This window comes from Rhizophagus irregularis, chromosome 7, assembly GCF_026210795.1.
Source record: "Rhizophagus irregularis chromosome 7, complete sequence".
Classification (NCBI taxonomy): domain Eukaryota; kingdom Fungi; phylum Glomeromycota; class Glomeromycetes; order Glomerales; family Glomeraceae; genus Rhizophagus; species Rhizophagus irregularis.
The window spans coordinates 712,225-738,257 of NC_089435.1; the positions used below are offsets into that span (position 1 = coordinate 712,225).

Here is a 26,033-nt window from a genome sequence, read left to right on the forward strand (position 1 = left end):
TGTTAATTTTTGGCAGGAATTATGATATACAAATATAAGAAATTTTTTATATAGTCACATCTCTTTATAATCACCAAATATGGACTGTCCCAAATGTGTGACTATAAAGAGAGTTGACTGTATTTCTTATTTGATCTTTTATAACTGAAACAACTGCTTTTGTAGTTAAAATTATTTTATCTATCATCAAAATAACTCATAAATAATGCAGTTGATAATTATTATGATACATTATGTATTGTGTAGTATATATATAACCAGTATATTAGCTGTGCAATATCAAATAAAATATTCAAATTAAGTTTAGTACTACACAGAATAACTAATCCCATAAAATAAAACGGTTTGTAATTTGTTTCGTGACTTTTCATTACTTGTCCCTTTTTATTATTTTATTGCAAATTTTCTAGATGAATTTATCGCTATTTGATTGGATGACATCGTATTGAGACAATTTCAAGATAATTCATCATATTATTGTTTCAATAACTCTAAATTCTTAAGCATTAGCAAATACGTGAATAATCTGTATAATTAAATCACAAGTAAAATTTGATTTGATAATTTATTTTAACGTAATTTCATTTCAAATACTTTTAAATACATTTTCAAGATTATAATTAAATGAATAGACTTATACATATATTTTTTACATCATCATCATGATACATAACTAATAAATGAAAATGTGTATAGCTTTAGACCTTATTCTGACGGACATGATAAGGGGATTTCTAACCGTCGTAATCGCCTGGGGGTTTTTTTTCAATTATGTCACATGATGTACAATATATTGAGTAAATTAGTAAATTTATTTTAATCGGCTGATGGCTGATTTTTTTAAAAAATTTTTTTGCAAAACATATTTATTCAAAATAATCTTATTTAATGAAATTTTATTTGCAAATATTAAAATTTGAGTCACACATTTACGATTTTAAAGAAAAAAATCACCGTATTTATTTTTGATGAAGTGATATAAATGAAAAACAATAACAATAAATAAAAAAGATAAGTAAATTACAATGATCAAGGAGAAAGATGCTAATAAAAAAATGAAATAACAATGGAGTAATGGAAAGTAATAGAAGATGAAAGGGAGTAAAAAAGAGTAATGAGAAGTTATAGGAAACAAAAGGAGAAATAGGACATGATGAAAGATAAAAGGAGTGAAAGAAGTGATGGGAAACGAAAGTGGAGTGACAGGAGACGAAAAAGAGTGATGAGAGACGAAAAGAAGTGATGGGAGAAGAAGAGAGTGATGGAAGGTAAAAAGGAGTGATGGGAGACGAAAAGAAGTGATGGGAAGATGAAGAGGAGAGGAGTGATGGGAGACGAAAAGAAGTGATGGGAAGATGAAGAGGAGAGGAGTGATGGGAGACGAAAAGAAGTGATGGGAGATGAAGAGGAGTGATGAGAGAAAAAAAGAAATGATGGGAAGTAAACAGAGATAATGGAAAATGAAAAGATGTAATAGAAAATAATGGGAGGCGAAAGGATGGAATAATAAGTAATAAAAAAAAATGATCATGATAGGAGGTTGGGTAATGATAGGAAACAAAGTAAAAAATAAAACCATAAAGTAAAAAAAAATGAAGTTAGTGAGAAACGAAATATAAGATAGAAACGAAATAAAAAAAAATAAATAAATAAATAAATAAAAAATACCTTTATTAATTGTAGAGCCGAAAAAGAACCAAAATATCTAAAAAAAAATGAAATAAAATTAGTGAAAAACGAAATATGAAGCAGAAACAAAATAAAAAAATAAAAAAATGAGTAGGAAACGAATAAAAGAAAAGAAAAATACCTTGAGACCGAAAGAACCGAGGAAACGAACCTATACTGAAAACGAGATTCGATAAACAAATAATCATGACGCGATCAAATATAACATATACAGAGACACGGGAAGTGCAAAAATAGACTGCCTTTCGATATTTTGAATTTGGGAATTTTTCATTGCTAGTTTAGCAATCTAGCAATCGGTAGGAAATTTTAGTTTTTTGAGGAACAAATGAAATTAATGAGAATGAGGTGATTTGACATGGTACAAATTATCGGCAATAAAATTTACCCAGTTTCAGGGAACGCCAACAACCGCAGCAAATCACGTAATTTTTGGAATATCGGATTGAATGCGAATGAAGAAACTTTGGAATATCTGATTGGATAGAACTATGGTCTCGGTCTATTACTGTACTTTTGATTAGTGACATACCTTAAGTTGCGCCATATTGTGTTAGGTCATTGGCGTAAGTTCATACGGCTTGACGTATCAAAATAGAAAATTTATAATGTTCGTGAAGAAAAAGGAAGAAATAGAAATGGGTATTATTCCTTTTGGGAATACAATAATAGAAGTGAACAATATACTAATCAAGCCATGCGTGATTTATAATAACCATGTTATCAATAATCAATTAAGGAGATAATATAATAGGAGCAATAGGACAAAAGAAAAAATCGAAAATCGAAAAAAAATATAATTGAAGATAAAATGTAAAAAAAAAATAAAAATTATAAATAAGAAAAGACGTGGAAACTCATGATTTGGCAATTTTAATACTTTTTGCATGTGAAATCATATGAAAAGAACGGTAAGTTAACTTAAATTCTACCCGCGGATCTTCAAATCATTGGTGATTTACATCGGCTAAATTTATGCTAATTTGATCATATTTTTGTTGTGCAACAAAAGCATCAAAAGCATCGGAACAATCACTCTGAAAATGGTCATAGTCAAATGACATGTGATTACACAAATACGCCTAGTATAAATAATCCACAATCAGCGTAACTTTTTAAAAAGAATTGTAAATTCCCCTCTCTTCGTTTACACTATTCGCTATGGAATGTACGAAATATTAGATACTATGTCCGAAATTATTATTATTATTATTTTTTTCTTGAATATAAACTTTATTAAGATATCCTAGAGACGTTTACCCGTCAACAATCGTCACATTGTAATAGCCCATGGGTCGTTTAACAATTCCATTTTTATGGGAAGATCCATTTCATTGAAACAACCTTTATATTGAAATATTTAAATGATGATAAAACATTTAGATACACATAAAATGATTAATTCTATAGTAAAGTGGGGTTGCAGCAGTTAAACCGATACAAAAAAAGAGAATTTATAAAATTTTCTATAGGTCATTAATTACAATATTCATTAACATGAGGCGAAATTACATACACTTGATATTCATATGAACGTCATTATTATGATATTACTGTTTCTGAATTTATTTTAAGAAGTTCAAAAAAAAATTTATTTGTAATATTAGGAATCTTTATCTTAAATTTGACACTTATGATGCATATAATATAGACTCATTTTTAATTCAATTTCTTCAATTAATTTCCAATTTATAAATCGTTATCAAAATCTTGAAGAAAATTTAAGTCATATAATTAAATCACAAAAAAATCTCAAAAACATTTCTTTTAATTTTGATAGCCTTCCCTTATATAATTCCTAATTGTATAAATACTTTAAGAACCATTATATTTTATTAGGGTAAAGTTATTCCTCACCCTTGATGTTGATTGGCTAATTAACACTACACGGGAAATTTATTTATGTTTTGGATTAGAAAAAAAAAACTTAATGAACGATCAAAAGCAACCTTTTTTCTTTTTCTTTATTTCATAAATAAATTATTTATTTTACAATCAGTTGTAGGTTTTTAACAACAGACTTTATTTCATAAGTATTTTAAGAAATACCGATCAAAATCAAGAAATATACATTTGAAGAAGTGATTGATGTTTGACTTGTTCTGTTATATATTTAGTAAATAAATAAAGACAAGAGCGCTACATACGAGTAAAAACCTAACAGGCAGGTATACTTCCGGGTCAAGAAATATACATTATGTTTTAGCAACAAACAAACTAGGTAACGAAAGAAACATAAGAGATGAAATGTAATGAACGAAATGATAAAAGACGAAAAGGTGATGAACAAAATGAAAAGATAATGAAAAATGATGGAAAAAAATAGATGAAAATGAAAATAACAGAATGAGAAAGAGATAAAAAAAGAAGAGACGGAAGGGAATAATAAATGGAAAACAAGAAAGATCGAAAAAGGAAAGGGAAATAAAAAAGAATAAGAAAAGGAAGAACGAATAAGAATAATAAAAAAAAGGGAGTGAAAAAGAATAAGAGAAAAGAAAGAGGATGAAAAAAGCAAGAAAAAGAGAAGGGGGAACAAAAAGGAGTAATAAAAAGGAGAAGAAACGAAAAATAATAAGGAGGAGGATAAAAAAAGTAATAAGAAAAAGAAGGAGACGAAAGAAAACAAGAAAAAGGGAAGGAGGAACGAAAAAGAGCAGAAAGGGGGAAGAAAAAAGAAAAGGAACCCACAAAACTTTAAAACAAAGAGAGGACAAAACCGCCTGATACCAAAGAAAAAAAAATTCTGGCCGTTAGCTGCTAAAGAAAATAAAACGAAACAAATAGTTATGATGATGCAATTGACGCATGTAATTATAAACGTTAAATTTCACGTGATCGGATGGTGAATAAATTTTCTCATTTTATTATATTAACCTTAAAAATATAGTTGCTTTAAATGAAGTATTTGAACAATTAAATTTTTTAGAATCTGATAAAATTCATAATTGTTGTTCTTTAGCATAGACTTTTGTAATTAAATTTTCCTTCAAAAAGAATATGATGACTTGTTTTCGATGAAAAATGAAGTAAAAGAATTTAGATTGCATAATATTATAGTTCAAAATTATTATAAGTGAAATGTATTAGTAGTCATTTATATAATGACTTATTAAAATGTATCTTTTTGTACCATCACTTAATAAAATATAAATAAGAAATTACATAAAGATGACTTCTTTTCCGCCCAACTTTTATAATTTAATTAATTTCCAATACGTTTACCTTTTCTTTAAGAAGTTAAAAACTAAGAGAAAGAATTAATAAAACCTTAAAGTTGGTCCTTGGCTAACCTGTGAATTTATCCCTTTCATATAAATTCGGCTTTTTTTCATCAGTTTAATACATATTATCTCTTTTAATACACAGATTATAATAATTTCTTCTTTAGCATCTGCGATATAGTAAATGTTACAGAACATGCGAAATATAGAACATGCATAATTAAATAATATAGTAACTATGCCATATTGACGAATAAATGAAATTTAAGGCAAGATTTTTCTTAGAATTTTCAAAGATTATTTCTCCATCAATGAAGTTAAACTTCAGAGCATCCGTTTAATTGTAATGAAATTTTTTATTAACATTTTAAATATCTTAACTAGTAAAGTTTTCATTTATTGATTTCACTAGTTAATTTTCAAAAAATGATGATTCATTGATTTATAATCAATCTTTTGGTTGTTAACAATCAATAATTAATTTATGAAACTGAGATTAATTTATTAGTACGATACTACAAAATTTAAAACAAATTCTTCCTTTTAGATTAGAGTATCTCTTGTAATTATTACAAGTGATTTTGATGTGAAAATTTCACAACCCATTTTTCCTTTTAATTATTACTCAGAACATTTTACTTTGTATAAAGGAATATATTATGAAAAGCCAGAGAACTGAATATTTGGCTTTTTAAAAATATTATTTTTTCACTCAAGTTCCTACTGACGATAATGGTTTATATTCTTTGAAAAATGAAGTAAAGGTATAAATACCATTAAAATTCAATATTACAATCAATTACGGCTAACATTTTTATTTATTAAATACTACTAGTTAAATATTAAAGTGATGTAAATGCAAGATTATTAACGGATTTATACCTTAGTAACACGATGAGGTCTGATCCTATTTACTTTCTTGTTATACTTTAAACATTGTTAGTATTTATAAATTTGTAAATAAAATTTAATAGGTATTCACTTTTGATATAGTATAATCGATTTTTATTATTTTATTTATAAACACGATAAAAGCAATATTAATAACATTTCAAGTAAGGGAAGTTATAAAATTTTGAAAGAAGATTTGTTCATAGGTGAAATTAATAGAAATTACTGATTTGAATAGCTCAATTAGCTTATCAGGTAGCAAGCTAACACAACATTTTTCAAAAAATTTCCAATGAAATTATTATTTCTTATTTAAAAAGATTGACTGTAAATTAGTGATTGATATTGAATCTTATAAGTGAAAATTTCAAAAGGACTATTTTACCACAAAAATTATAATATAAATTGTAAGCTATTTCCAATTAATATGATCTTATACTAATAAGAAAATCATCCAAAACACTATTCCTACTGTTAATAATATAAATTTAAATTTAATATAAAAAAATTTTACCATTCATCATATTCAACTATTCTTCCTTCTAATTCATATTCTTCTAACAAATATTTTATTTCCATAGTCTTACATTGTAATTTTAAAAAGATAGGATTTCTGCCTTTCCAATTATCTATAAAAAATTTTATGTGCGCAATTTCCATTGAAAAATTATTTTCAAAACAAAGCTTATACAAATTAATTGGTGATATTTTAGTTAATGCATTAAAAAAATTATCCCAATTAAAACCATAGTTGGATATAATACGTAATCCAATTAAATATTGACAGGTAGTTAATAAGTTTTCTATTTCTATAATATTGCCAACTTGAGGTGTAAATGTTAGATATATAAGTTTTGGACAATTTTGATAAATAGATTGAATAATTCTTTCATTCTCATTCTCTGAATAGAAGTTTCCATAATTATGAAGTTCTATTATAGTAAGTGATCCTTTTGTATTTTCAATTAAACTTATTAAATATTTGACAGGAAAATCTTGAAGAATTAAAAATTGTAAAGAAGGTAAAGATAAATTTTCCAAACACTTCCATTTGCTTTCTTCAAATAATTGATCACCATGCAATTCTAAACTTTTTAAATTTGTCAAAGATGAGAGAATTCCTGTGGTAAATGGTTTAAATCTTGCAAAATATTGAATAGTATCTGAATGTTTAATCAAAGAATTTTCAAGAATCTTACAAAATGGTTCATCTTGTGGCTCATGATAATCATCATAACTTCCAAAATAAACATTAACCAATTTTTTTTGAGCCTTAATTAATTTAATTATCTCATAATTGTTATTAGAACTTTCAATAAAAAGTGCCAAATTTTCAATTGATTTACATTCTGATAATCCAGTTAAAATATTATTACCAATATTAGTATAACATTTTAAAAATTTAATTTTTGAAAAGCAGATTTTGGCTTCAGGTATAAGATGTAATTGACAATTAAATTTTTTTGGTATGTAAAGGTATGTAATTTTTACATCTTTATTAATAAAAAGTTTGAATATTTCATCTTCAACAATTAATCTTTCAGATAAATCTTTAATATATTCAGTTATATTCATAATTGTACCTAAATTTAAATGTTTACAAAATCTAATGTAATTTAATAAAGGTCTTTGACATTAGCTCAAATGTATTCCACTATTTATAAAATAATTATAAACCTCTTTAATTTTTGCTTCATCTTGTATGTGTGATATAATTACATTCAATAATAAAATTGTTGAACTAAAATGAGGAAAATTAGTTAATTCATTCCAAGGATCTTTCCATAAAATTAGAACAATTATTTCACACCAAGTTTTATTAACTAAAAGACATGAATATAAATCATTTTTATTATCTTCTAAATATTCAAATATTAAATGGAGAATATCATTATTTAATCTGAACATTTTTACTCCTTTTTTTTTTTGAAAAAAATTTTTGACAATAAATAAAAATAAAAAGGGATAACACGTGATGATGATTGTGAATGTTGTAAATTGTAATGCGTATACTTCATAAATTACGTATTCATGACATAAGTTTGTGATAGAAAATCAAAGAATTTCTATTACTAATATATTTATATTTTAACACTATTTAAGTAAGTAAGAACTTGATTTGAATATTATTTAGGACATATTAATTTAAATGTTATAATACAAAACAAAACCGATTGTTTTACCTTCTCATTATGTAACTGCAATGTGATTTTTATTAGTAATGCGAATAATTTGTTGTTGTTATAATTAAAATATTAAACAAAAAAAATTTTGTTATTTGTAATATTAAAATTGCAATTATTTACTATAGAAGTTTTAAAAAGTTTTGACGGGCTATATCTAGTATGAGATATTAATAAAAATATATCCGGTTGATAAATTTTAGTTTTATCATGAAATTTATATCACTTTAAGAGATCGATTTTATAAAAGAAAATTCAAAAATTTGACTATTATTTGTAAGTAGAGATAATTTTTTTAGTATATTATAATAGTAGTACAGATATTTAATTTTATTACCTGAAAAACTTCGTAATCTTTCACTAAGGTACTAACATTATGTTAATTAAATTATTACTTTTTAAGTATTACCACCGTTTAAAACTTTCGGACGTTACTTCTTTGGTATTTGTGTAATGACACGGGTACAACTAAATTACACAACATTAATATATTTAAGCGGCTCGTATTAAAATAAGTGAAGTTTGTGACGAAAATAGTCATTTGGACAACTACTACCGTATTTATATACATGTTAAACTCTTTCATATAATATGAAATTCTTTGAATTATAATCTAAATATTATAATCTAAATGGGTTTGAATCAGATTTTCTTGGTAATTATATTTTTCTAAAAATTCAAAAATTCATAATTCTGTTTATGAACCAAACACGTTTTATCAGAACATGCATAATGTTAACACCAAAAATGCAAGACAACTCATTATTTTATTGTATTTTACAGCATAATATATCGTAAGTAAAAAAGAGAATTATTTGCTTAATAATAAGTAAACGAAAGAGCTTATTTTAAGTTTATCCATTTATATTTTATAATTACTATATATTATTAATATATTAAACTAATTACAATTTAGTATTAGTCCTATTATCTGGTGGATTGTTTTAAAAGTCATCTCGATTCCATTCATATACACTTCAATCATGAAAAGGTGAGCAATCTCGCGGGGACGAATAGTTAAGCTAATGAGATGGAAACGCGGTAACCTAGTAAGCTAATCATGTGTCACAGGCAAAGTCTCAAACTCTCGTATTTGTTTTATGTGCTACATCAATTCTATAACATAATAAAAAATTTACGCATAACATTGATCGTGGCTTGGCATCACATATTCCGTATATGTAATATCCAGTGTAGACTACAGTCTATTTTTTTCGGAAAAATCAATAAACAAAAATATTAGGTACACACAGACCAATCCTATTTCTTTTACATTCAGGTTTACAGATGCCCATGACCAAAGTTTCGCATTCTTAATATTCCGTGGCGCAATGAAATCACTATCATCACATACCCGAAGTCTCGTTGCAAAGCTTGCTTCGGAATAAGATAATAGATCCGAAATTAATTCTCGTTCTTTTACGAAAATTTTTTACATGGTTTATACTTTATACAGGCGGGAGTGATAAAGTTAGTTTCGAAAATAGAGAAGGATTATGTAGGTGGATATTTTATTTCAGAAATTCGATACATAGCAAAGAGAAAATCATTCGTTTAGGAAATAATGTTCGCATTAAATGGTCTGCACCCTCATGTCATATATTTCATTTATTTCGTCATATTGTACTCTATTTCGAAAAAATAAAGCATCACTGCATCGGAATATCAAATTTTTATTGTATGTAACATTGCAACGTTTTAAAAAAATACATTACATGAAATCGCTACATTTACAATTACAGTTAAAAGCTACGAATTTGTTCTATTAATTACAATTTATCTTCGTAACCTTAATATTTTTTCTCGCCTCCATAGGAATGTTTTTAACCTTATTATATAGATCATTTTCATCCTCAAATGGTCTTTCATTCTTGATGTCAAATGTAATTTTCTTTCCTATTCCTCTAATCGTTTTTAATTCGTATTCCTCAGCAATATTTGCATCCAATTGGTCGTTATCTATGCAACAAATGTAAGATTATAATGATAACTATATAACACAATGATACTCATACCTGCAGCAAATTCAGCACGGGTCGAAAATGTATGCCCATAGAAGTCCTTAAAGTTTTCGCGATATACCACAAAACAGTTTTCTGGTAAAGAGTTCAAACAATCTTTTGCCCTATAAAAAAAGAAAATTCGGAATCTGTCCTGAAAAGTATGGAAAATGTCCGGAAAATTTCCGTGCGTCCGGAAAACATTCAGAAACGGTCACGTTTTGGAACACTTTCCGGACGCACAAATTCCAGACATTTTCTTGACACTCCAGAATTTGTCCAGAATTTGTCCAGAATCGAGCGTCCAGAAAATGTTCCAAAACATGACCGTTTCCGAATGTTTTCCGGACGCACGGAAAATTTCCAGACATTTTCCATACTTTTCAGGACAAATTCCGAATTTTCTTTTTTTATAGGGTTGTCTTAGGTTCATTTGTGCATATAAAAAGAACCCAATGCTTAATGGGACTTTCGCTCTCAAATGATTTCTTCATAACTTCAAATGCATCATTAACTTTGTTGTACTCTTTATCCACCAACCCCTTAGATAAGGTTTGGGGCTGTCCAGCTGTGACATTTGAAGATTTAACCTGAATTGCAATAAGATAATTATCTAAGAAAAAAAAGATATCCCATGGGGCTCCTTCACCATTCTTAAATACTGTGCCAAGCGACAAGTGCTCATTTTGCATTGTGTAAGGATATTGATATCCAAGTTCTACATAATATTTTTCCATAGTAGGGAGATGAAATCTATGATCCAAAAAGGTGAGATTACCGTAATATGCACCTCTGAAAAGATTTTCTAACGTTACTGTTTCATATAACACTTTAAAGAGTTGAAGGCGTAAAACCCAAAATCGCATATTAAAATCTTCAAAACCCTGCCACAAGACATAGGATTCTTGATCAAATATCACATCCCAAAATTTTCCTATTTCAAACTCATTGAGTGAGATTAATATCCACACCCACATATATGGCATGCGGACATAAAATAACATATTAGGATGGTGAGGTACTTCTTCCAAATTTATAATACCTTTTGATGAGAGGTCAACATAGGTGACACCTTTTCAATTTCATCATTCTTGTTCACAGGAATGTTAAGGATAGATTGCGCAACTACTTGTTTCATACTAGCTAAAAATCTTCTAAATGGACATCGCTCTAAAAGTTCATTTCTGACACACCTCAGTATACATACATAATTCACTGTATGTGTACCGGAACTGATTTCTTTTGATAATAATTCATAATAAATCTCCAAAGCTCGTACATGCCCACCAATATCACTAACACAGCAGTGTTGGAAGTTTTGTTGTTGTGATTGAAATTTGCTATATGTGAGTCAATGTTAATCATCTCTGTATTCGAAAGTAGACAGAGCGGTAGACGTAGAATATTATATCCCGATTCTATAATCATTTTCTCAAGAGGACCTTGTATCCTTCCAGCCAATATCGGTACATAGATTATTTTTCCTAGAGCTGTAGCTAACGACCCAACAGAATGTACTATTTCTTGAACTGGATTAACACTTGTTCTTGGTAATCCCATACTGTAAAGACACTTTAGCTCATCGATGCCAAGGATGGTAAGATCAATATCTCCACCAACATCTCTGATAACAACATTAAGTGCACTTTTAATTGAGAAACTGCGCCAATCACCAGAACACAAACACGCACACATTGAAAAAAATCTTCATACAGTTCACCCTCGCTATAGTGAAGCTCATGGGCTGAAGGTTAAGATTCACTATAGTAAGGGATTCACTATAGCGAAGGTGAACTGTATTAAGAATTATTATTTATATAGAAAATCCGTACCTGAGCTTTTCTTTACTATAGCAAATTATTCACTATATAAAAATTCACTATAGCGAGGGTGAACTGTAGTCTATTGCTTTACTGGAAAGAAAGTGTTTATAAAGTATTCGCAATGCAACTGATGCAGGTCCAGCATAAATCTCATCCTCTAATGCAATAAATCCTCCATTAAAAGTAACATTGACAGATAATATTTTTAAATTTTTCAATTCATCCACATTGTGATTCAGTAAAAGAGCCGGAAGCTCCTGGAGAAATTGACTTTTCCCTGTGCCTGGTCCATTGGCCAGGATGGGAATATGATGAAGTTGTTTGTCATCCCTATTTTCCCTTATATATTTAAGTCTTTAACAAATCCCATTATGTGTTTCATTGCCATGAAGTAGTACTTTAAGTGTTTCATCTCGTCCTTGTAAAGGGAATTTGGCACTTACAAGCTAGTATAAAGTTAGTACATGGTCTGAAACAAAGGAAATAGGTATAAAACAAAAATACCACAAGCTTCTTAATCTCACTAGGTCGTTTTAACTCTCTCATCCAGTTGTAAACCAAATTAACATTTTTCCAATCAACCCCATCTATATGTATCAATAGTGGCGGTCATAATACAAAATTAAGACAACACAAGCTATTTAACTGGAGATACTTTACTTTGTGGAATGCCTTGCTGGGAGGGACCTGCTTTAACACGAAAAATGAGATCAGACTAAATCGATATTTTGTTTCTGCAAATTTCTTGTTCGAGTAGTAAAACATGGAGAGACGCTTACCAGTGTAGGTGGTTGCGATGACGGCAACAATTCTGATGTTATCTTCCTCCGTAGGTTCATATCCATCTTGAAAATAATTTATAAACTTGCATTGATGTTTCATAATTACGCCTCCAAGTTTTTAATATCTGCTTCAGTAGACCTAGGATTAAGCACACTTTTATCGATATCAACTTGCCAAAGAATTAGTATATCAGATCTTCCAAACATTCCTCTATGAGAGATAAGCCTTTCAAGTTGTTCAACTTTAAATTCCTCAAATGGAATTCTCTCATCATTAATTTTGAAGAATTTTTTATTGTCATTGTCATTTTCATTTTTGTAAACTTCAACCTAGAAAACATAACTATTATCTAGTCGCAAACAATTGTATGTTTCAACCATTTCGATTATATTTCTGTAATGATAAAAAAGTTATTTTAGTTTTAGCGAAAGAGGTTTTGAGAAATTAGAGAGCTGTTAAGGGTATACTATATATATACATCATGGCAAACTTTTTGTGGCTTGTAGTGACGTAATGCCATAAAAATTAATAAGCATAGTAATTTATCAGTATATAAAAAAATTGATTGGGTATTTATTAAAAAAGGTGAACTTACAGAGTGGTCATATAATGACTAATCAGTATGGCTTTTTTACAGACAAATAAATTAATATAGTGCAGTACAGTTATACTATTTTCTCTGAGCCTGAACTCGTTTAAAGTATCGCAGTTTGAAAGAAGTTCCTGACAAGACTTACACTAATAAGGTAATAGGTATGAATGAAATATACTTTTTTAGTTATGGTCGTGCAAAGAAAACGATTCCAAGGATTTGCAAACGAATGATATTTTCTTGTACAGATTTCTGAGGATCTTACTAGAATCATGAATGCAAACAACATAAATTTTCGACATAAGTTTAATGTTATGTTCTATGATTTAGTTATTTCCTGTTACTGCATATCTTGTATAACTGATGACCGTTTTATATTATCCAGAATATTGGTTATCATGGAGTTAATGTTGGGATAATGTGTATTAAGTAGTGTAGGTAAGCGAAAAACTGGTGTGGTCTATAGGCATTAGTATAGAAATACCATTTCATTTTGTAAAACAAGTCTATATATCACTGAATCTTGTAATTTATTTTACATAAATAAATAAGTAATTCTGATGAGGATATTACCTCGTTTTTTTATTTATGCTAACGAACTTTTGAATTATTCCACCTTATATAAAAAATATTGTCGAACATGCAATCCATTGATTCATTGAGGGAATTAAATTCCAAGCTCTTAGCTGAGATTGCAGCTTAGGAAGGATAATGCTGAGATTCCCGAACTTAGAGAAAAGGTTGCTGAGGATGAAGTTGAGAAAATGAAGCTGAGATAGGAACTTAAGGCTAGAACTTATGAGCTGGAGAAAACTATATTGCATTATTCAGTTGAGATTGGCAAACTTAATGTCACAATCGTAGAGCTAGAGAAAAATAGGGCAGTTACTACTTACTACTAAACTCGAATCTGAGAATGCTGAGTTTCGAGATAGAATTACGAAAGTCGGTAGAACAGAGACAGATACAAAATGATAATGTTACCAAGGCAGCCAATTCTTCTAGTAACAGTAATAACAGTTCATTTAACTACAATTTAGTTGCAGAGGATCACGGGAAATCATTGATGGATGAGGAAAAGGATGGTTCCTTTTAATATTCCGAGCTAAACCATTTTATGATTGGCGAAATGTTTCGTCTTATAAGGTAAACTTCCGAAACTACGTCCAAACTTCCGTAACATGCCATAATTTCCGAAACATTTATTTTTAAAATACTTATATCTGAAATTTCCGAAACTTATTTATTGTGATTAAGAGCATCTCCCTCAACGTGATTGAATGATGATGTCATTGTGTTCAAGTATCACAATCAATAGAAATATCAATAGAATTAAAAGCTTGAGAAAGCTTTTTTTTTTTTGAGCTACATGATTTCATTTGGTTACGAATTTTTTTTCAGATAAATTTTAGAGTGTGAGGTACAATAATGAAAAAGTGTTGTAAAAAAACATGTAAAATCTTGAACGAGCTTGAGCATACTCTATCAATTGTAGATCATTGAAGAAAAAAGGTGGTTTGCAACTCATTTGTTTTTTCATCGAAATGGTAACTCTCTGATATTTTTTTGGCCAATCAGATCGTTCATCAGTCTATCAATTGAGGTGCTTGAGAACGCTCTAAATGTAAATAAAAAATAAAGTAAATTAAAGTTTAAAATTTATTATTTGTTTATTGAATTCTTTATTATTATTAGCAAACAAACTTTACATATCATCTGTATCAGGGTCCCATTCCATACTACTTTCATTTTCTGATATAACTATTATTATCTTGAATATTTTCCTCCTCCATATCTATATTGTCAGTGTTACATTGCATAAATGCGATGTTATATTTGACCTAAAATTTTCACCCGATTTTGGGCCGGCATTACGAATTTGGCCGGAATTAAGAATATTTTGGCCGGAATTATAATTTAAAGATCGTACATATACTATATCTAATGATAAAGCTTCGCCACAATTTTTTTATATCTTATATAATAAAAAAAATTAGAGTGTTACATTGATATTATTATATTTAAATTCGAATGTTAAAATTTCCAAGCAATTTTCAAAATGAAGCATCTCAAATTTAGGTCTAATTAGTTTTCTTTAAACAGAAAAAATTTTAATTGCAAAAATTTAATTAATTAACAAAAGCATTATACAATGTCAATTTACAAGTGTTAACCTTCTTAAAGTTTCCAAGAAACATAATTACTTAACAAAATTAACGAATGAACTGACAAATTACTATAATTTTGAATTACAACTCAAAATTTCTGAGTTATTTGCAATTTGTTTTAATAATTTGATTAAATATTTAATTAGTATATTATTCATAAATAATAAAGATGCCTTTGAAAATCATATAAAAAAGTTACAGACAAAGAGATCACAAAATTGTGATTCAAAATTCAAAACAAGTAGGTAGGTAATTGTTTCTTTATTATGCAGGTTTAATTTATTTAATTTATTTTCTTGGTGATGGTTTGGTTATTTAGATAGTCTATATAAGATTTAATTTACGGTAGTTGTTTGTTAATCTTGAATTATCTGGTGAATTGTCTAAAAGTTGCCTTGATTTTATTCACATAAACTCCAATTATTGGAAAATAAAGCCAGAAAATCGTTAAAAATGATAAAAATATTACCCATTAAAGGAGTATAATAATAACAAGAAGTCATTTTCACAGGGAAGCTTAACATGCTTTTAAAGATTTTTTAAGTTGAAAGTTATTGTAAAAACAAGTAAATTAAGTATAGAGAAATGGCAGATTTCAAGTTTATTATAAGTTACAATGAAATGTTTAAAATAAATTAATTTATAAATGTTTAAAAAATTTCTTCTTTTCATAAAATAATAAAAGGTATTTATTCTACTTTTCCTCAAAAAAAAAAAAAAAAAAAAAAAAATTTTCATCATAAAAAAAATTTTGATTTAACTGATTCATGATAATTCTATTATTAATAATATATTAATAAATATATTTTTCCAATCTCTTATTACATGATATATTAAATAAATTTTCTTATAAATCAGAATTATAAATTATTACAAATCAATATTTAAATTAACAATATGATAATTTAAGTATAAGAATTTTAATATTAATTTCGCATTTTTATACATTAAATACAGTATTTATTGAATTTACTTAAGAAATTTTTTAGATGAAATTTTCCTACAGTAATATAAATATATTTTGCTTGTTCAATTGCCAGTATTGTTTCTTACCATATTATTGAATTTCACAGCCGCCGATCTGCCGAATGTATGTGATAGTTTTGGCGCTGCTAGATGGGTCTTTTATATAATATGCATTCCGGATATATTATGACTTATTTAAATTTATCTCATGTTTACTAATTGGTCATCAGTGATTTTTTTGATGATACATTCATGCCTGTAATTTTTCTGATGATATTTTTCGTGCTCACGTGTTTTTATAGTTTATTTATACCTTTTCCACTATTTCCCATCACTGGACGTTAGTCTCCAATTCACGGCTGTGCCGTGAAAATCATTGGTATTGTTTTTACTTAATTCTGTCGACTGTCGGTATAGAATCAGTATTTTCTTACATCTTTTTGTAATAAAAAAATGGAAGGAAGTTCAAGTCAGGTAAATTATTATTTTAAGCAAACATTAAAAATTTAGTCAATTATAAATCATTTTTCATTAGAATTAATTTTATATAATAATAGAATGGAAGTTCTACCAATACTGCTCCTGGTAACCTAGAAAATAATAACTCTCTTTCGTATAAAACGATTTTGTATGAAAATATGTTCAACAATCGTATCCTTCTTAAATTAGGAGAAGATGGATTCATCACGCCTGATGAAAAGGCAAAAGAACTTATTAAGGAACTATCCGAAATAAAGTATTTATATGCTCTGAAGATGCTTTTTGAAAACTTGCAAAATGAATTTTCATCTCAAGTTTTAGCAAATTCATTAGAAGCTTTAGTTGATACTCCTTTTAATCATTATTCAAAAGAAAGTGTTGCTAGATTAGAATTACATTTAAGAGCTTTGGTTACCGTCTTAGAACGGATATGTTTTTCACCGATAGTACTTAGTAAAGTACTTCGAGACAAAGTTTATAATTCTTTAGCAAAATTTGCAGAAATTCATCGTAAAACAACTCAAGTTATCGAAATAGGACTTGATAATAATTTTAGACGAAATTTCAATCAATTCAATCAACAAAGTAATAATCAAGATGAACAAATCATTAAAAAGCGTAATTATAATATTGATTTTTTATTAATCCATTTGCGAGATACTCTTCATAGTTTACGTGATGATGAAACTTGGTTTTAAGAAATTATACGAAGAGTTAGAGACTTACTTAAAACTGCATTGAATATTACACCAGGAATTCTAACAATGGCAGGAATCAATCTTCCAAATGATTGTTCAATCTTATCAATGTTTACTCAAATACGTCAAAGTTTAAGTTTTAAATATCCGGTAGCATCTTATTATGTAGATTGGAGAATTATGTTAATAATTCAAAATAATCTTTTCATTTGGTCTGAAAGTTCTGAAAAGATTATTAGTAAAAAATTTAATGAATTGGTACTTATGGATTATATTTGGAGCTTTTTGGAAAGAGAATGGGGTAATTCTGCAGACAAATCTATTTTAGATTCTCAAACAAAATTTGATGAAGTATCAAATAAAGTCGTCAAGACTTTGATAAATGCTGGAGGCATTTTAAATGATCTTTCTGGAAATGAACCTATTGCATTACCACATACTTTGTGGTTTGGAATATTAGACCTTGCACAAAATCTTATCCAAAGATCATCCCGAATAGCAACATATGGTCTTTGTTATTATTTAGCAATTGAATCACTTAATAAAGCACCAAGTAGTTTTATTCAGTTTAAATCTACTGAATTATTATTACATTTATATAATATTGATAGTGAAATGTTTTCAATGATTGAAATTGATTTTGATCAATACACACAAAAATTAAGTGAAAATAATTTAGAAGATGTTTTAGAAAATTTCGAAACTTATTAACTTTTGTCAAAGAGAAATATCATGAAGATTTAAAAATTTTAATAATATTGGAAAAGGAAAAGAGGGAAAAGGAAAAAGTTTAAATCAAAATTCATATTTAAAGAAAAAACAAACAGTAAATTCTAATATTTTAAATGTTATAGCAGATGAAATTACTTATTTCTTTTAATTAGATGTAAAATACATATTGAATTGAGCAAGTATTATGAAGCTAAAGGAGATTTGGATATGTTATTTAAATTTAGTGATAAATACATCAGTGCAAAATACATTTTTCTACAGATCAACGAATATAATGTTGGAAACTGCTGGTAACTCATTCAAAATCACAATTTAGAAACGTTTATGTCATGTTGAATTATTAAGATATAGACATATTATTTGTTCCCATACCTGGATTTGAAATGAAGCCAATGATAGACTTTATTTATGCCATACATAGCCTTACTGTCATTAATATAATACATAGTCTCTATTGTCATGAATTACGAAATACTATATTGTCCCGTGTTGTTTTTTGAATCTGTAATCTGAAAAACTAACCTCATTTGGCATTATGACCAGATTACCAGATTATCAACATTTTACGGTAAAGGCGATGCAATAGTTATTGCTGATTGTTATTGATGAGTCACAATTAGAGATCTAGATTTCACCGATCTATAGATGATAAAAGTAGCTTCACATGATGATAGACAGATAGTATCTTATAATTTATTAATAAAGACTGATATTTTACTAATTGTTCTCTGTGTATTTTTGTTGTGAATTGGTCACTACAGGTGCACCAAGAAAGGTAGCACTGACTACTGACAGACAATTCCAGAAATATATTTTGTAATAAAACCTTTTAATTTACCCTATATTTTATTTTTGTTTATACAAAACTGGTGGCATCTATTCCAGTTAAGATAACAACATGTAAATAAATAATCTATAAGAGTAAATCATATTGATCATACATTATAAGCCACAATTATACATTATTAGTCATTAAGTTAGCTCATATTACTAGTTTTAGATTAAGTAATTTATAAATTAATTGATGTAATAAATGTGACTCATATGACTCATACATGATCTTGATTTTTCTTATGAATCATAATAAATTATTATTAGTCACATAAGATTTTTACAAGTATATATACCCTTAAATTTTCTCAAGGAAAATTCAAATTTTCTCAAATATTAAATCCAAATTTTCTGTATCAAATATTTTTCAAACACAATTTTCAATCAAATATTTTCCAAACAAGTTTTCAATCAAACATTAAATCTGAATTTTCTATATCAAATTATCAAATCCAAATTTCAATTCAATATTAAAATTTCAATTTAAAATTAATTCAAAAATGTCTTATCAATTGTGTCCTAACATTATCAATACTGTTCTCAATGAAATTCCCCTCAACAAATGCTACCACCATTATCAACCAACTGAATCAACCTTCCAATATCTACCATCATTTGCCATATATTTTTACATTCTTTTTATTATTTTACTCATGTCTACTGATATTATCAAATATATAATTATCCTAATTCTTCTTTCATTAAAACTCTCTTGTGCTGTTACAATCTTCCTTCTTACCCGACTTCTTTCATTTCCCAATGTATTACATTCTTTTGAACATTTATTATTCTCTCTATTATTATCACTTCTCCTTTATTTATTATCTATATTATTATCAATCCTTCTCCATTTTCTTTATTTTCTCAATTGCATAATTTATATTCTTCTTTTTTCTTATCTATTTTGTAAATACTATTCTACTTTTAATCCCACAGTAGTTTAGTCATCTTTTTCTTTCATTATTTTCTATTTTTCAAAATTATCTTATATTATGTAGCTAGGTCCATTGCTTACCAAATATAGCATGGAGACATAATCTTTACCCTTTGGTCAACTTGGGATTACTTGGCCATTCTTAGATAGATAATTTTTACAAGGGGATCGTTTGCATCGCCCTTAATTGGTGTCAGAGAGATCCTTTGTCTTGTAAAAATTTACCCTTTCTTGATCATTTGACCATTCTTAGATAGATAAATTTTACAAGGGGATCGTTTGCATCGCCCTTAATTGGTGTCAGAGAGATCCTTTGTCTTGTAAACATTTATCTTTCTTTGATCATTTGATCTATCTCATGTGATTTCATTTTTCACATGTGATACCCTTTATTTTATTCCTTTGTTGAGTTCTTTCCTTAATAACTTATTAACTCAACAATTATCCATCACCGTTGGTTCCACAATTTCTGTGTCCAAGTTCAATTCTTGGAGGTGATTTTCTTACTTACTAATTAGTTTGTCTTCAGTTTTCCATTGGGTTTGGTATAGTGTCTCCCTGCTTGTTAATTTATTTCTCTGATTCATTGTAGTCCAGAGTAGTATTTTTTTGCGCAAATAATTTTTATTTTTTTTTATTTTAACATGATGACAGAACGAAGGTACAACATCATGTATCACTCTAAAATAAATAAATGTCAAAAGTGGTGGTTTTGAGGTTGACATCGAAGGTAAGATTATTGTTGTCTTAATTATTATAATTTAATTCGAAAATGCAACAATCAACATATTTATTGATACATATGATCATTACTTTTATTTGCTTTTCTTAATTCAATATATTCTGTCTTTTAACCTCCCATGCACACTCTTAAAAATAATTGGGTTTTAAAACAAAAAATCGAATTTAATTAATATGAAAAACATTTTACTGCACGATTATAATATCAAAAAAAAATTTATAGAATTATAAAGGTATCAAACAACCGTTGACATTCAAATAAAATTTTTTTTGTATTTTCATTTTTGTTAAATTCAATAAAATTATAGTATTGTCGCAAAATACAACAATAGTTGCATTCTTAATTTCCAAACACCCAGTCCCAGCTCAAGCATAGATTGTTGTGAAATTCTATGATGATAAAACAGCATGGTTACTTTTAGTATTTGATACCATGTAATAGTTATTGAGTTTAACTCAGGTAAATATTTTATAAAGAGTACCCGAGTACCCAATCAGAAAGGCTAAATGTGACATCATTATGATTTTAATTTTACTAGTATTTATCATATTTATCAACAAAAATCCCAAAGATAAACTTTGATTCTTTTAAACACTATAAAATAATCTGACAAATATTCAATAGTTAAAATATAAAATATATTTATTATTATAACTTATGATATATATATTTTGCAACAAAAGTAATGTTGAAGCTTAATTAAATACTTTAATTTAATTTATTATATGGTCATTGAATTTTTCAAATCAAATTTCTTTGAAGCAAATTACTCAAGATCCTATAAAAATGCAGATTTTGATGTTAGTAATATTAGCATATTTTTTCAGCAAGCGTGGATGGATTTTTAAATAACTTTTATATCACATTCCTAAGTCTCATAGAAAAACATGTAGTGTATGATTCTTCTATGGATATAAACCAGTTATTTCGCGGATTAGCCTTGATCTCATTACCGTCACGGTAGATCGATTCCCTATTTCTTTTATTCACTTGAAAGATGAAACAATACCTTAATTATAGTTTAAAGATATACAGATCATTAATATTGAATCATATATGTTATTGATCAAACTCAAAAATTGGAAATCGACATATATTTATTCCCACCACACATTCATTTGCATAACCAGCACGAATTACTACTATAAAGCTTTTTCATATATTCATTTATTTCAAAAGTATTCAGATTTTTGGTCATATTTATATAAAGTTTGTAAAATTGACGAATGTGATTTTACCAAACTTGGAATTACTAACGAATTTAGTAAATACATGTGTAAAGGTAAGAAACATTTAATTTATTTATTATCTTCTATTCAAGTTATAATAATTTAATATATTTAACATATTAGAAAAAGGAGTATATTTTATTTCGAATCTTATAAATTTAAATAGAGAACTTTGTCAATTCCAAGAAAGTGATATAAACAGGTTAAGTTTATTTATAATAGTACTTTAAGTCAAGTTGTCATATACCAATTAACCAAATTAACCATAATTTTAAAATCAAAGTTCATCAGGGCTTGTATTGTGTTCTAAAAATGAAAAACTTCATTTAGATTTGCCTATACTATATAGTAAACATTCTAATGATTATCTTATTTGTAAAATAAATGTTAAAAAAATATTATCTAAAGATTGCTTTATAAAATGTATATATAATAATAATGTAAGTTAATTATTTAAAATCTCTATCATTATATTTAATTTTAAATTAATATTAACTCAATTATAGAAATATAATCAAAGTGAGCATATATTAAAACATGAAGATGTGTCAACACTTGAGGGATTAGGTTGGATAGAATATCTGGATTTTAGATGTAACTCATTTAAATCTCAAATTTCAATTGAAATAAATTCTATTGAAATGGTATGTTCCTATTTACTTATTCAGATTAATTTCCTCTCAGAACAAAAATATAATATTATTCTTTAATATACAGTACATAGCAAATAGATTATGTTCGAACTAGAGGTGCTTATACTAGAAAAATAACTCCCATTCCTAACATGAGTTTGATGGGTTATTTGTTACCAGATTATCACCAATTTTTCTCAAATGTTCCGGAAACTTTCAAAGACAAGTATTTTTCAAGAAAAGAAATGGAAAATTTACTTGATTTAAATGATATTCTTAGTAACTTATAATTATTTACTTTCTTATTATTATCATTTTGTTTTATTCAATATACTTTGAAAATTTTTAAAAATTTGAACCATTTTAAAACAATAAAAAGATATTATTGGGCGTTTTTTATAAAACTAGTAACAATTTTGTTGATCATTTGTTGATCATTTATTTTTAAATTTATTATAAATTTTGTCACGAGATTTTCTATGGAAATCATTTCTCAATTTGTTATTAAAACACCTGCTGAATTGCCTCGAAATTGAAAATCATTTCTCTTTTTATAAAAAAATTTCCTTTTTGGTAAAAAACTCTCAAATTAATCTTATATAACTTTATTGTAAATGACAATGACAATATCAATGTCAGTGACAATGTCAATGTCAATGTCAATGTCAATGTCAATGTCAATGTCAATGTCAATGACAATGACAATGAAAAAAACTTCTAATGCCAACTTTTTGCAAAAACTCTTCCTGTGCCACTGAAAATACCTGTTAAATTGAGACATCATTCAATATTTGCATGTTTTCATTTGTTTGCTGATCAATTTCGCTATTATAATATTATTTACTGTTGTAGCATTTTCGCTATAATTTAAAAAATTTTTAAATAATTTTAACAAAAAACATTTTATTGTTAATTAATAAATTATAGTTTTTCAATTTGATTTTTAAAATGTTAATTTTAAAATAATACATGTATTATGACAATTTCTCTCTATAAAAAAAATAAAATAAATAAAATAAATAATAAGTAGAGGTTAGAACCATCCAAAAAAACCTTACTGGGTAGTAAATTTTATATGTATTTATTTATCCATTCCTAGGAGATTTTGCAGTGAAAATTAACTATTGATTATACTATAATAAACAGATTTGAAAATTTGAGTAATTCAGAAAGATTTGCATTTTTCAAATTAGAAAAACTTTTAATTTATTCATAATTTTAATATTATTTTACAATTGTAATAGCAGGAGATATAATTTGGCCTATCGGTCATATATGTAATACATATTACCAATTTAAATATAGGATTTCCGATTTTAATATTGCAACATGTGATCATGTATTACGGTTATTAACAAAGAATTTTTTTATTTTTTCAGCTGATTATTTTTTTGTCTTTTCATTTACAAAAACCTAATAAAATAGAAGTAAAATTTTATTTTTTTTCCTTAAATATAAACACAAACATATTTAAATTAAATAACTTAGAATTTAAATATAAACAAATATTATAGTTTGTTTACACATATTTCAAATTATGGTTTGAGCATTTTGGCCAAAGTAAATCTTGCTCTTTAATTAAAAGTAGTTCAGCAAGTTTGAAGCTGTTAAGATATTAATCTACATGAAAGCACAGTTAATATTTTTGGAGTTATTTACATTTTTACATGATAGTACTAAGTTACAAATTTTTTTTACCTTCAGAGCGTATTTTGGGCAGTTTAGTCAAAGTAAATCGACTTCTTATATTAATTGAAAGTTTTTTGGCGGGTCAAAATCTGCTTGGATATTAATTTTCATGAAGGTACAGTTAATACTTGAAGAGTTATTCACGTTTTTCACAACGGTACTCATTCACGAATTTTATTTTTTCCGTTTTGTCACTTCAGAGCGTATTTTGAGCACTTTAGTCAAAGTAAATCGACTTCTTATATTAATTGAAAGTTGTTCAGCGTGTCATAAGCTGCCTGGATATTAATTTTCATGAAGGTACAGTTAATACTTGAAGGGTTATTCACGTTTTTCACAACGGTACTCATTCACGAATTTTATTTTTTCTGTTTTGTCACTTCAGAGCGTATTTTAGGCACTTTAGTCAAAGTAAATCAACTTCTTATATTAATTGAAAGTTGTTCAACGAGTTATAATCTGTTTGAATATTAGTTTTTATGAAGGTACAGTTAATACTTGAAGGGTTATTCACGTTGTTCACAACGATACTCATTCACGAATTTTATTTTTTCCGTTTTGTCACTTCAGAGCATATTTTGAGCATTTTAGTCAAAGTAAATTGACTTCTTATATTAATTGAAAGTTTTTCAGTGGGTCATAATCTGCTTGGATATTAATTTTCATGAAGGTACAGTTAATACTTGAAGGGTTATTCACGTTTTTCACAACGGTACTCATTCATGAATTTTATTTTTTCTGTTTTGTCACTTCAGAACGTATTTTGAACATTTTGGTCAAAGGAAATCGACTTCTTTTATTAATTAAAAGTTGTTTAGCAGTCAAAATCCAATTTTCATGAAAATGCAGTAGAGTAATTTATATTTTTTATGATCATACTATACTGAATTGCAAATAAATTTACATTCTTTAATGTATTTTTAAAATTTAAATTTTATTTAATATTACTTAATAAAGCATTATTATTTAAAATTAAATTTAATATTACAATATAAATTTTTCTTTATTTTTTACCATACAAAAAAATTGTATATGGATTATGGAATCTACATTTTTATATTGGTAATACACTAACGATCTATGAAATCGGCTGTAAAAGTCACAAATTGGACAGATGTAGCCAAAAATTGGCTATCCGATTTTTTGCCAATTTTTACTTATTCTGATTCTTTTTTTAACGCGTTTATTTATTAAGTTCATAAATGATTACATAATTAACATACTTATTCTGATAATAGGCAGTATATATAAAGTAAATTGCATGTATACAAAAGGTTAACAATAAATGTGAATAAATGAAACTTAATAAATAAATGCAATGTATGAAACATTATAAATTAATGAAATATATTAGTATTAAAAAACAGATGCTATTCTATTATTTGAATTTAATAATAAATATATGAATTTAATTAAGTACTTTAAAATGTGGAATATTAAAAAATATGGAGATTTTATTTTTTTATAAGCATACAGTATGAATATACAGTATAAAAAAAAGATATATCATTTTATTGTTTCAAAATATAAATGGATTAATGGAGTTTTTTTCTTTATATAAATCATGTTAAAATCACATCGCAAAATATCTTTTACAAAATAAATATAATTTCGTCCATATTATGTTTCTATATTTTCATATCAATTTTTATTATTTTTTTTTTTGCCACTATTTTATTAATAGAAAATTTAAAAACAAATTTTTATAGTGATAAAAAAATTATTAAAAACACTAAATAAATAAAAG

At 26.8% G+C, this 26,033-nt stretch overlaps 8 protein-coding genes across 8 annotated transcripts; 4 read left to right on the top strand and 4 right to left on the bottom strand.

Moving 5' to 3' along the window:
* Positions 1–6,314: 6,314 nt before the first annotated feature.
* On the bottom strand, positions 6,315–7,379 carry OCT59_026983 (uncharacterized protein; the record flags this gene model as incomplete). Its single annotated transcript, XM_066136631.1, has 1 exon — positions 6,315–7,379. One exon carries the CDS (start codon positions 7,377–7,379, stop codon positions 6,315–6,317), a length of 1,065 nt encoding a protein of 354 aa, XP_065993100.1.
* Positions 7,380–9,752: 2,373 nt separating this feature from the next.
* OCT59_026984 (uncharacterized protein) lies at positions 9,753–10,991 on the bottom strand (the record flags this gene model as incomplete). Its single annotated transcript, XM_066136632.1, has 3 exons — positions 9,753–9,946; positions 10,003–10,112; positions 10,528–10,991. The coding sequence occupies 3 exons, from the start codon at positions 10,989–10,991 to the stop codon at positions 9,753–9,755; spliced, it is 768 nt and encodes a 255-aa protein (XP_065993101.1).
* A 208-nt stretch (positions 10,992–11,199) lies between these two features.
* OCT59_026985 (uncharacterized protein) lies at positions 11,200–11,682 on the bottom strand (the record flags this gene model as incomplete). Its single annotated transcript, XM_066136633.1, has 1 exon — positions 11,200–11,682. One exon carries the CDS (start codon positions 11,680–11,682, stop codon positions 11,200–11,202), a length of 483 nt encoding a protein of 160 aa, XP_065993102.1.
* A 184-nt stretch (positions 11,683–11,866) lies between these two features.
* Positions 11,867–12,655, bottom strand: OCT59_026986 (uncharacterized protein; the record flags this gene model as incomplete). The annotated part of the gene is made up of 5 exons (XM_066136634.1): positions 11,867–12,140; positions 12,209–12,228; positions 12,315–12,397; positions 12,471–12,525; positions 12,590–12,655. 5 exons carry the CDS (start codon positions 12,653–12,655, stop codon positions 11,867–11,869), a joined length of 498 nt encoding a protein of 165 aa, XP_065993103.1.
* A 4,117-nt stretch (positions 12,656–16,772) lies between these two features.
* On the top strand, positions 16,773–17,497 carry OCT59_026987 (uncharacterized protein; the record flags this gene model as incomplete). The annotated part of the gene is made up of 2 exons (XM_025332061.2): positions 16,773–16,793; positions 16,877–17,497. 2 exons carry the CDS (start codon positions 16,773–16,775, stop codon positions 17,495–17,497), a joined length of 642 nt encoding a protein of 213 aa, XP_025177800.2.
* Positions 17,498–17,563: 66 nt separating this feature from the next.
* OCT59_026988 (uncharacterized protein) lies at positions 17,564–18,208 on the top strand (the record flags this gene model as incomplete). The annotated part of the gene is made up of 1 exon (XM_066136635.1): positions 17,564–18,208. One exon carries the CDS (start codon positions 17,564–17,566, stop codon positions 18,206–18,208), a length of 645 nt encoding a protein of 214 aa, XP_065993104.1.
* A 3,800-nt stretch (positions 18,209–22,008) lies between these two features.
* Positions 22,009–22,887, top strand: OCT59_026989 (uncharacterized protein; the record flags this gene model as incomplete). The annotated part of the gene is made up of 5 exons (XM_066136636.1): positions 22,009–22,018; positions 22,089–22,167; positions 22,249–22,405; positions 22,472–22,609; positions 22,690–22,887. The coding sequence occupies 5 exons, from the start codon at positions 22,009–22,011 to the stop codon at positions 22,885–22,887; spliced, it is 582 nt and encodes a 193-aa protein (XP_065993105.1).
* A 1,334-nt stretch (positions 22,888–24,221) lies between these two features.
* OCT59_026990 (uncharacterized protein) lies at positions 24,222–25,127 on the top strand (the record flags this gene model as incomplete). The annotated part of the gene is made up of 6 exons (XM_066136637.1): positions 24,222–24,232; positions 24,302–24,327; positions 24,542–24,586; positions 24,672–24,697; positions 24,920–24,956; positions 25,042–25,127. The coding sequence occupies 6 exons, from the start codon at positions 24,222–24,224 to the stop codon at positions 25,125–25,127; spliced, it is 231 nt and encodes a 76-aa protein (XP_065993106.1).
* Positions 25,128–26,033: the final 906 nt, after the last annotated feature.